This window comes from Oncorhynchus kisutch, unplaced genomic scaffold (genome assembly GCF_002021735.2).
Source record: "Oncorhynchus kisutch isolate 150728-3 unplaced genomic scaffold, Okis_V2 scaffold3749, whole genome shotgun sequence".
In the NCBI taxonomy this organism is placed as follows: Eukaryota; Metazoa; Chordata; class Actinopteri; order Salmoniformes; family Salmonidae; genus Oncorhynchus; species Oncorhynchus kisutch.
Window position 1 is genome coordinate 656786 of NW_022265694.1, and position 12222 is coordinate 669007.

Below are 12222 nucleotides of genomic sequence, written 5' to 3' on the forward strand. Positions count from 1 at the left end.
TGCAAGTTCTCCCACTTAAAAAGATGAGAGAGGCCTGTAATTTTCTTCATAGGTACACTTCAACTATGACAGACGAAATGAGAAAAAAAATCCAGAAAATCACATTGTAGGATTTTTTAAGAATTTATTTGCAAATTATGGTGGAAAATAAGTATTTGGTCACCTACAAAAAAATCAAGATTTCTGGCTCTCACAGACCGGGTCATTCATTCCTGTTATGCAGTGCCTTTTCTGTCCCCAGGAAATAACACCTCTTATTCTCTGTAGAATGTGGTTTCCAAAGAGCTTTAAATAGAAAGGTAGGTGTCCTTTTCCCATAAAAACACAAAACATATCGATCTCAATGGGAATTTTATTTGCATTTTTGACCATTTTGTTTTCAGTGGATGATGACATCACATTCAGGAAATGTCCATAACAGCGCAACGCTACATTAAGTATCAACACTCGGTTTACATCTACATTTTAATGTTTCATGATGTTAGTCAGTACAGTCTCACTCTTAAAATGTCCCCTGCTGTTCGGCTAAAGTAGATGAACATTTGATCATTTTAAATTATGTTTGACAGAACAGTAAAAAATTATCTTCAAGTGTTCACCATTATGCCAGCTGGATCTTGATCACTCACAGTGCTACGGCTAAGTTAGCCTCCGCATTACCACCTTGTTAGGTTCCACCCAGTGCTACGGCCAAGTTAGCCTCCACATTTCCACCTTGCTAGGTTCCAACCAGTGCTACGGCTAAGTTAGCCTCCACATTTCCACCTTGCTAGGTTCCACCCAGTGCCACGGCTAAGTTAGCCTCCACATTTCTACCTTGCTAGGTTCCACCCAGTGCTACGGCTAAGTTAGCCTCCACATTTCCACCTTGCTAGGTTCCACCCAGTGCTACGGCTAAGTTAGCCTCCACATTTCCACCTTGCTAGGTTCCACCCAGTGCTACGGCTAAGTTAGCCTCCACATTTCCACCTTGCTTGGTTCCACCTTGCTTGGTTCCACCTTGCTTGGTTCCACCTTGCTAGGTTCCACCTTGCTAGGTTCCACCTTGCTTGGTTCCACCTTGCTAGGTTCCACCTTGCTAGGTTCCACCTTGCTAGGTTCCACCTTGCTTGGTTCCACCTTGCTAGGTTCCACCTTGCTAGGTTCCACCTTGCTAGGTTCCACCTTGCTAGGTTCCACCTTGCTTGGTTCCACCTTGCTAGGTTCCACCTTGCTTGGTTCCACCTTGCTTGGTTCCACCTTGCTTGGTTCCACCTTGCTTGGTTCCACCTTGCTAGGTTCCACCTTGCTTGGTTCCACCTTGCTAGGTTCCACCTTGCTTGGTTCCACCTTGCTTGGTTCCACCTTGCTTGGTTCCACCCTGTATATGCACCTAACAGGTTGGACATTTTGTCAGAAAAATATAGAAATGTAATTACTAACGTCAATATGTGTGACTATTTACATAGAATCCATGAAAGTTACATAATGGCTCATAATCATCTATCCCTCATTTTCTGTGTCATAAGGAGGAAGGTATCTTGCAATGATTTCCTGTTTCTCTTTGTTGAAGACGTCCACGGCTCTGTTCACAACCCGCTCCACCTCCACGGTTCTGTTCACAACCCGCTCCACCTCCACGCCCTCTCCCTGGGTTAAGGGAAGGCCGTGGAGAACTTGTCTCCGCAGGTCCTGGAGAAATGTGGTTTTGGATTCATTGAAGTCGGCTGCCAGAGACCTCATCCTCTCTGAGGGAAGTTGATGCTCTGAACATAGAGGAAGAAGAGTGGTGATTTACTGGTGATAAAGAGATAAGGGGAGGTGGTGAGTCAAGAAACGTTCTACTTAGAAAAATATAAACACACAATCATTCATTCTCTCTGGGTTTTTCATTTATTTATTTTACCTTTATTTAACGAGGCAAGTCAGTTAAGAACAGATTCTTATTTTCAATGACGGCCTAGGAACAGTGGGTTAACTGGTCTAGGAACAGTGGGTTAACTGGTCTAGGAACAGTGGGTTAACTGGTCTGGGAACAGTGGGTTAACTGGTCTGGGAACAGTGGGTTAACTGGTCTGGGAACAGTGGGTTAACTGCCTGTTCAGGGGCAGAACGACAGATTTGTACCTTGTCAGCTCGGGGGTTTGAACTCGCAACCTTCCGGTTACTAGTCCAACACTCTAACCACTAGGCTACCCTGCCGCCTCTACACTCTAACCACTAGGCTACCCTGCCGCCTCTACACTCTAACCACTAGGCTACCCTGCCGCCTCTACACTCTAACCACTAGGCTACCCTGCCGCCTCTACACTCTAACCACTAGGCTACCCTGCCGCCTCTACACTCTAACCACTAGGCTACCCTGCCGCCTCTACACTCTAACCACTAGGCTACCCTGCCTCCTCTACACTCTAACCACTAGGCTACCCTGCCTCCTCTACACTCTAACCACTAGGCTACCTACCTCCTCTACACTCTAACCGCTAGGCTACTACATGCCTTGCCACTATTATCTCTTTTTTAAAGTTAGACTCCAGATGACGTTGAAACAAGATTTTGAGATGAGCGCGAGGCAAGACTCTACTGCCATGTTCTCACACAGTCAAGAGTATCTGACACGTGTTACGAGGGGAGCTTCACGCTGCTACGACGTGGTTGGTACGGGTCCCCCCCCCCCCCCCCCAAAAACAGAGAAGTTTAGTCGTCTCGTGCTTCAACACCTCTTTTAGTTGTTGTGGAAATGGGCTGGATATTGTGTTTATTTCGTGCGGGCAACGCCATCTCACTGAGTCTTTTAAAGGGGAGAGTAAACACCCCAAATGTCCACGTTCTGTTCATATTCCCTTCGTTCGACACGGCGGGTTTTAGGGGCCGACTGCCGGTGGGCGTACGGCTGACAACATTTTCCGCTTGCAAATTACGTCTGGCATTCCGTTCAGAGTCGCTAAGTACTCTCAGCCGGCAAACTCTATCAGTGTGTGTGTGTGTGTGTGTGTGTGGGCTTTAAGGATCACAGTAAGGATGAATACTGACCTCTGGCCTCCTGCATGGCCTGTGAAACCAGGCGTCTGCAGGCCTGGTCAGCCTGGTGGACCACACTGGACACACAGCTCTGACGATCAGCCTCCTACAGAATATAGAATACACCACAGCTCTGAGGGTCAGCCTCCTACAGAATATAGAATACACCACAGCTCTGAGGGTCAGCCTCCTACAGAATATAGAATACACCACAGAGCTCTGAAGGTCAGCCTCCTACATAATATAGAATATAGCAGAGGTCATGTTAACATGGTCATCACCATACTGTAAGCTGCTCTGCCTCCTACTAGAATATAGGAGGGTTTCACAGAGATGTCCTTTGGAAGTGTCAGTGGGTTCCATGAACTAACAGAACATACCTTCTGCTCAGTGTTGTCCATGAACTAACAGAACATACCTTCTGCTCAGTGTTGTCCTGGACTGGACTCAGTGGGTTCTCCAACGCAGTAGAGATCACCTTCACCAACCTTTGGCTGAAGGAGACGGTGAAACACAAGGTTAATATACATAAATAGTAACGTTTGATTGCGTTAACGTCACATTTCCTGTCTGATTGATCGGACGGGGCCACAGTGTCTCCTGACCCCTCCTGTCTAGGGCTAGGGTCAGTCTGTTATATCCTTCCTGTTTGGCCCTGTCCGGGGGTGTCCTCGGATGGGGCCACAGTGTCTCCTGACCCCTCCTGTCTCAGCCTCCAGTATTTATGCTGCAGTAGTTTGTGTCGGGGGGCTAGGGTCAGTCTGTTATATCCTTCCTGTTTGGCCCTGTCCGGGGGTGTCCTCGGATGGGTCCACAGTGTCTCCTGACCCCTCCTGTCTCAGCCTCCAGTATTTATGCTGCAGTAGTTTGTGTGTCGGGGGGCTTGGGTCAGTCTGTTATATCTGGAGTACTTCTCCTGTCCTATCCGGTGTCCTGTGTGAATTTAAGTGTGCGTTCTCTAATTCTCTCTTTCTTTCTCTCTCTCAGAGGACCTGAGCCCTAGGACCATGCCTCAGGACTACCTGACATGATGACTCCTTGCTGTCCCCAGTCCACCTGGCTGTGCTGCTGCTCCAGTTTCAACTGTTCTGCCTTATTATTATTCGACCATGCTGGTCATTTATGAACATTTGAACATCTTGGCCATGTTCTGTTATAATCTCCACCCGGAGCACAGCCAGAAGAGGACTGGCCACCCCACATAGCCTGGTTCCTCTCTAGGTTTCTTCCTAGGTTTTGGGCTTTCTAGGGAGTTTTTCCTAGCCACCGTGCTTCTACACCTGCATTGCTTGCTGTTTGGGGTTTTAGGCTGGGTTTCTGTACAGCACTTTGAGATATCAGCTGATGTACGAAGGGCTTTATAAATACATTTGACTTGATTTCTTGTGTAAGGGGACACTTCCCTAGTCTCACTCACATGTATTCTATGGTGAAGTGGTGTTCGCTGTCCAGAGTGACACTGTTCTGCTCCCATGAGTTTCTCTGAGGGTTTGGAGGCTCCATGCGCTTGGCCATCTCTACTATAACATCACTGGGTAACGGCTGGGGCCTCAGCTGGTTTCTCCTGACACACGACTCCACGGGACAGTGGACGTACACCTGACAGAATCCCACAGAGTCTGTTTCAAAGAGAAAAATGTCAACGTAGGCAAACGATATCTATGATTTACTAACTGGTTAAAATGACCACATAACGTTAACTGGTACGGGGCAATTCCACGGAAACGGAATTACGCCGAGACTCTGATTTAAGACGAAAACTTATGCTAAACAAAAAAAAAACATTGATTTCAAAGTTTAACAAACCATACATACAATTCTATGCACAACACATATGACTACTTGTTTGAACAATTTACATAGTAAAAAAAATATATAATAATAAATCAAATTTCCTTGAAAAACTGTGCAGATGCAAAAGTTTGGTAACAGAATTATGGTCGAATCTCCCTCAGTTTTATTCTGTTGACAAACTTTATCTGCACAGTTGTTCCTGTAAATGTGTTGTTGTGTCTGTGGACATATTTAAAAGTCGTCCTTGGGCTGAGAGGTGTTTGTTTTGTTTGGTAATTTGTAACTTTTTGGGCCGACCAGACCAAATGCACATAGAAATGTGACTTATAGATCTGTCATTTTCATTGAAAGCAAGTCTTAGAAAGCGGTAGATCTGTTCTAGGTGTGCAATTTCTATGCTTCCCATACGTATTTTTCAAACAGCTTTAAATGAAATATTATCAAGACATTTCACAGGCGGTGCAGTAACTCTCTACGACAGGGTTTCAGGCGGTGCAGTAACTCTCTACGACAGGGTTTCAGACGGTGCAGTAACTCTCTACGACAGGGTTTCAGACGGTGCAGTAACTCTCTACGACAGGGTTTCAGGCGGTGCAGTAACTCTCTACGACAGGGTTTCAGGCGGTGCAGTAACTCTCTACGACAGGGTTTCAGGCGGTGCAGTAACTCTCTACGACAGGGTTTCAGGCGGTGCAGTAACTCTCTACGACAGGGTTTCAGGCGGTGCAGTAACTCTCTACGACAGGGTTTCAGACGGTGCAGTAACTCTCTACGACAGGGTTTCAGACGGTGCAGTAACTCTCTACGACAGGGTTTCAGACGGTGCAGTAACTCTCTACGACAGGGTTTCAGACGGTGCAGTAACTCTCTACGACAGGGTTTCAGACGGTGCAGTAACTCTCTACGACAGGGTTTCAGACGGTGCAGTAACTCTCTACGACAGGGTTTCAGACGGTGCAGTAACTCTCTACGACAGGGTTTCAGACGGTGCAGTAACTCTCTACGACAGGGTTTCAGACGGTGCAGTAACTCTCTACGACAGGGTTTCAGACGGTGCAGTAACTCTCTACGACAGGGTTTCAGACGGTGCAGTAACTCTCTACGACAGGGTTTCAGGCGGTGCAGTAACTCTCTACGACAGGGTTTCAGACGGTGCAGTAACTCTCTACGACAGGGTTTCAGGCGGTGCAGTAACTCTCTACGACAGGGTTTCAGACGGTGCAGTAACTCTCTACGACAGGGTTTCAGACGGTGCAGTAACTCTCTACGACAGGGTTTCAGACGGTGCAGTAACTCTCTACGACAGGGTTTCAGGCGGTGCAGTAACTCTCTACGACAGGGTTTCAGACGGTGCAGTAACTCTCTACGACAGGGTTTCAGACGGTGCAGTAACTCTCTACGACAGGGTTTCAGGCGGTGCAGTAACTCTCTACGACAGGGTTTCAGGCGGTGCAGTAACTCTCTACGACAGGGTTTCAGACGGTGCAGTAACTCTCTACGACAGGGTTTCAGACGGTGCAGTAACTCTCTACGACAGGGTTTCAGACGGTGCAGTAACTCTCTACGACAGGGTTTCAGACGGTGCAGTAACTCTCTACGACAGGGTTTCAGACGGTGCAGTAACTCTCTACGACAGGGTTTCAGACGGTGCAGTAACTCTCTACGACAGGGTTTCAGGCGGTGCAGTAACTCTCTACGACAGGGTTTCAGGCGGTGCAGTAACTCTCTACGACAGGGTTTCAGACGGTGCAGTAACTCTCTACGACAGGGTTTCAGGCGGTGCAGTAACTCTCTACGACAGGGTTTCAGACGGTGCAGTAACTCTCTACGACAGGGTTTCAGACGGTGCAGTAACTCTCTACGACAGGGTTTCAGACGGTGCAGTAACTCTCTACGACAGGGTTTCAGGCGGTGCAGTAACTCTCTACGACAGGGTTTCAGGCGGTGCAGTAACTCTCTACGACAGGGTTTCAGACGGTGCAGTAACTCTCTACGACAGGGTTTCAGACGGTGCAGTAACTCTCTACGACAGGGTTTCAGGCGGTGCAGTAACTCTCTACGACAGGGTTTCAGACGGTGCAGTAACTCTCTACGACAGGGTTTCAGACGGTGCAGTAACTCTCTACGACAGGGTTTCAGGCGGTGCAGTAACTCTCTACGACAGGGTTTCAGGCGGTGCAGTAACTCTCTACGACAGGGTTTCAGACGGTGCAGTAACTCTCTACGACAGGGTTTCAGACGGTGCAGTAACTCTCTACGACAGGGTTTCAGACGGTGCAGTAACTCTCTACGACAGGGTTTCAGGCGGTGCAGTAACTCTCTACGACAGGGTTTCAGACGGTGCAGTAACTCTCTACGACAGGGTTTCAGACGGTGCAGTAACTCTCTACGACAGGGTTTCAGGCGGTGCAGTAACTCTCTACGACAGGGTTTCAGACGGTGCAGTAACTCTCTACGACAGGGTTTCAGGCGGTGCAGTAACTCTCTACGACAGGGTTTCAGGCGGTGCAGTAACTCTCTACGACAGGGTTTCAGACGGTGCAGTAACTCTCTACGACAGGGTTTCAGACGGTGCAGTAACTCTCTACGACAGGGTTTCAGGCGGTGCAGTAACTCTCTACGACAGGGTTTCAGACGGTGCAGTAACTCTCTACGACAGGGTTTCAGACGGTGCAGTAACTCTCTACGACAGGGTTTCAGGCGGTGCAGTAACTCTACGACAGGGTTTCAGGCGGTGCAGTAACTCTCTACGACAGGGTTTCAGGCGGTGCAGTAACTCTCTACGACAGGGTTTCAGACGGTGCAGTAACTCTCTACGACAGGGTTTCAGACGGTGCAGTAACTCTCTACGACAGGGTTTCAGACGGTGCAGTAACTCTCTACGACAGGGTTTCAGACGGTGCAGTAACTCTCTACGACAGGGTTTCAGACGGTGCAGTAACTCTCTACGACAGGGTTTCAGACGGTGCAGTAACTCTCTACGACAGGGTTTCAGACGGTGCAGTAACTCTCTACGACAGGGTTTCAGACGGTGCAGTAACTCTCTACGACAGGGTTTCAGACGGTGCAGTAACTCTCTACGACAGGGTTTCAGGCGGTGCAGTAACTCTCTACGACAGGGTTTCAGACGGTGCAGTAACTCTCTACGACAGGGTTTCAGACGGTGCAGTAACTCTCTACGACAGGGTTTCAGACGGTGCAGTAACTCTCTACGACAGGGTTTCAGACGGTGCAGTAACTCTCTACGACAGGGTTTCAGGCGGTGCAGTAACTCTCTACGACAGGGTTTCAGACGGTGCAGTAACTCTCTACGACAGGGTTTCAGGCGGTGCAGTAACTCTCTACGACAGGGTTTCAGGCGGTGCAGTAACTCTCTACGACAGGGTTTCAGGCGGTGCAGTAACTCTCTACGACAGGGTTTCAGACGGTGCAGTAACTCTCTACGACAGGGTTTCAGACGGTGCAGTAACTCTCTACGACAGGGTTTCAGACGGTGCAGTAACTCTCTACGACAGGGTTTCAGACGGTGCAGTAACTCTCTACGACAGGGTTTCAGACGGTGCAGTAACTCTCTACGACAGGGTTTCAGACGGTGCAGTAACTCTCTACGACAGGGTTTCAGACGGTGCAGTAACTCTCTACGACAGGGTTTCAGACGGTGCAGTAACTCTCTACGACAGGGTTTCAGGCGGTGCAGTAACTCTCTACGACAGGGTTTCAGACGGTGCAGTAACTCTCTACAACAGGGTTTCAGGCGGTGCAGTAACTCTCTACAACAGGGTTTCAGGCGGTGCAGTAACTCTCTACGACAGGGTTTCAGACGGTGCAGTAACTCTCTACGACAGGGTTTCAGACGGTGCAGTAACTCTCTACGACAGGGTTTCAGACGGTGCAGTAACTCTCTACGACAGGGTTTCAGACGGTGCAGTAACTCTCTACGACAGGGTTTCAGACGGTGCAGTAACTCTCTACGACAGGGTTTCAGACGGTGCAGTAACTCTCTACGACAGGGTTTCAGACGGTGCAGTAACTCTCTACGACAGGGTTTCAGACGGTGCAGTAACTCTCTACGACAGGGTTTCAGACGGTGCAGTAACTCTCTACGACAGGGTTTCAGACGGTGCAGTAACTCTCTACGACAGGGTTTCAGACGGTGCAGTAACTCTCTACGACAGAGTTTCAGACGGTGCAGTAACTCTCTACTACAGGGTTTCAGACGGTGCAGTAACTCTCTACGACAGGGTTTCAGACGGTGCAGTAACTCTACGACAGAGTTTCAGATTTAACATACGTTTTCTGGCCAGTTGGTACACCTCGTATCTCATGCTTGGATAGTAGAAGTTGTCGTCCAGCAGAATGACGAGTGGCGGCGGTGGTCGATCTGAAGGTGACGGGTAAGCCTGAGAAGAGCCCGCCGGTGTCCCGCAGACCTGAGAAGAGCCCACCGGTGTCCCGCAGGCCTGAGAAGAGCCTGCCGGTGTCCCGCAGGCCTGAGCGGCGTGAAGGAGACGACTCCGGGCATCCCTGTTGATCTGGTAGATGATTGGTGGTAGCTGCTCTGTGGGACTCTGTAGGAACTGTTCAACACACCGCAGCACCGCTTGTCTGTGACATTTCCATTCAGTCTGCTGAAAGACATGGGGGTTGTGGCACAGTGACATGAGGATTACATTCACGACAAACCCTGTTCTATCATTTCCATTTAGTCTGCTGAAAGACATGGGGGTTGTGGCACAGTGACATGAGGATTACATTCATGACAAACTCTGTTGCCTATTTCAAATAGTATATCATATTGTAACGACCCTGGGTTTATAAGCGCTGGAAATCGAGCATTCTTGTGCGGCACAGTCGATAGCGCGCCGGACCCGAGGGTTCGAGACCTGATCCTTGCCGTTTCATTACAGTATCAATCAAACCTATGCCGCATTTATATGGAAATTAACTCCCTTTTGATTCCTCTGGTAAAATGTTGTCTAATTGCAGTAGCTTTACAGGCAGTGTAATTCAATAATGCAGATTTGATTGAATTTCGGCACAAAACATCCCAGGTGGGTAGTTGAGCATTTACAGTTCTCAGTAGTCTACATTGATATAAACAGGACTTAGAGTTGTAATGTACCGTCTGCGATCGCGGAATATCCTCCTCATCCTCGACTTCCTTCACATTGAAAGCGTCACCGGGAATCAGGTCGTCGTAAGAAATGACAGCGGACCTCCATCCTCGTTGGACAGAGTGAGAGTTGAGCGCCTGTGCAAGCGTCGACTTTCCTGCTGCAGGTAAACCGCAGAGAACACACAAGCATATCCGGGTGCACATCGCAAATGAACACGATCTTCATTTAGATCCATCGACGGAACGATTTGTCACCTTTGCAACGTTATTAAACTATTATTTGTTGAGGAATGTCCTCTTCCTGACCCATAACAAGTCCACTTCATAATCCAGTACTTCGAGGGTGGTTTTGTTTTGGTAAGTATACTAGTTTATGGCCCAGTGCTGCCACCTACGGTGCTGGAGGTTCTACCAAACCAATGGCATGTTCAGAGTAATACAAAAGACAGGACAGTATCAAAGACCGGCTAAAACTGATTCTCCAACAGAAGTCCCCGTTCATACTAGATAATGACTAGATACTAGATAACTTATCTCCCTCACTAGCTGTAAGCACCAACTGTCAGAGCAGCTCACAGATTACTGCACCTGTACATAGCCCACCTATAATTTAGCCCAAACAACTACCTCTTTCCCAACTGTATTTAATTTTTATTTATTTATTTATTTTGCTGCTTTGCACCCCATTATTTTTTATTTCTACTTTGCACATTCTTCCATTGCAAAACTACCATTCCAGTATTTTACTTGCTATATTGTACTTACTTTGCCATCATGGCCTTTTTTGCCTTTACCTCCCTTCTCACCTCATTTGCTCACATTGTATATAGACTTGTTTATACTGCATTATTGACTGTATGTTTGTTTTTACTCCATGTGTAACTCTGTGTCGTTTTATCTGTCGAACTGCTTTGCTTTATCTTGGCCAGGTCGCAATTGTAAATGAGAACTTGTTCTCAACTTGCCTACCTGGTTAAATAAATGTGTTCTCAACTTGCCTACCTGGTTAAATAAAGGTGTTCTCAACTTGCCTACCTGGTTAAATAAAGGTGTTCTCAACTTGCCTACCTGGTTAAATAAAGGTCAAATAAATAAAAAATAAAATAAATAAACTCATGCGTATAAACACGTCATCGGGTCCTCTCGTGTCGAACTGCGCATGTGCACGCCGTCTCAAAGCCACTCCTTCGACGAACGTTTTTAAAATCAAATCAAATGCTATTGGTCACATATTCAGCAGATGTTATCGGTCACATATACATATTCAGCAGATGTTATTGGTCACATACACATATTCAGCAGATGTTATTGGTCACATACACATATTCAGCAGATGTTATTGGTCACATACACATATTCAGCAGATGATATTGCGGGTGTAGTGAAATGCTTGTGTTTCTAACTCCAACAGTGCAGTAATATCTAACTAAATGCTTGTGTTTCTAGCTCCAACAGTGCAGTAATATCTAACTAAATGCTTGTGTTTCTAGCTCCAACAGTGCAGTAATATCTAACTAAATGCTTGTGTTCCTAACTCCAACAGTGCAGTAGTATCTAACTAAATGCTTGTGTTCCCAGCTCCAACAGTGGACTGGTATCTAACTAAATGCTTGTATTCCTAGCTCCAACAGTGCAGTAATATCTAACTAAATGCTTGTATTCCTAGCTCCAACAGTGCAGTAGTATCTAACTAAATGCTGGTGTTCCCAGCTCCAACAGTGCAGTAGTATCTAACTAAATGCTGGTGTTCCCAGCTCCAACAGTGCAGTAGTATCTAACTAAATGCTGGTGTTCCCAGCTCCAACAGTGCAGTAGTATCTAACTAAATGCTGGTGTTTCTAACTCCAACAGTGCAGTAGTATCTAACTAAATGCTTGTGTTCCTAGCTCCAACAGTGCAGTAGTATCTAACTAAATGCTTGTGTTCCCAGCTCCAACAGTGCAGTAGTATCTAACTAAATGCTGGTGTTCCCAGCTCCAACAGTGCAGTAGTATCTAACTAAATGCTTGTGTTCCCAGCTCCAACAGTGCAGTAGTATCTAACTAAATGCTGGTGTTCCCAGCTCCAACAGTGCAGTAGTATCTAACTAAATGCTTGTGTTCCTAGCTCCAACAGTGCAGTAGTATCTAACTAAATGCTTGTGTTCCCAGCTCCAACAGTGCAGTAGTATCTAACTAAATGCTGGTGTTTCTAACTCCAACAGTGCAGTAGTATCTAACTAAATGCTTGTGTTCCCAGCTCCAACAGTGCAGTAGTATCTAACTAAATGCTTGTGTTCCCAGCTCCAACAGTGCAGTAATATCTAACTAAAT

General features: G+C 47.2%; 1 protein-coding gene across 1 annotated transcript; it reads right to left on the reverse strand.

Moving 5' to 3' along the window:
• Window positions 1-237: 237 nt before the first annotated feature.
• Window positions 238-10261, reverse strand: LOC109881873 (L-seryl-tRNA(Sec) kinase-like). Its single transcript, XM_031820938.1, is given in 7 exon segments — window positions 238-1745; window positions 3013-3106; window positions 3419-3494; window positions 4418-4619; window positions 9086-9422; window positions 9917-10117; window positions 10120-10261. Coding segments are annotated over 7 exon segments (1200 nt in total). The 5' UTR covers window positions 10147-10261; the 3' UTR covers window positions 238-1482.
• Window positions 10262-12222: the final 1961 nt, after the last annotated feature.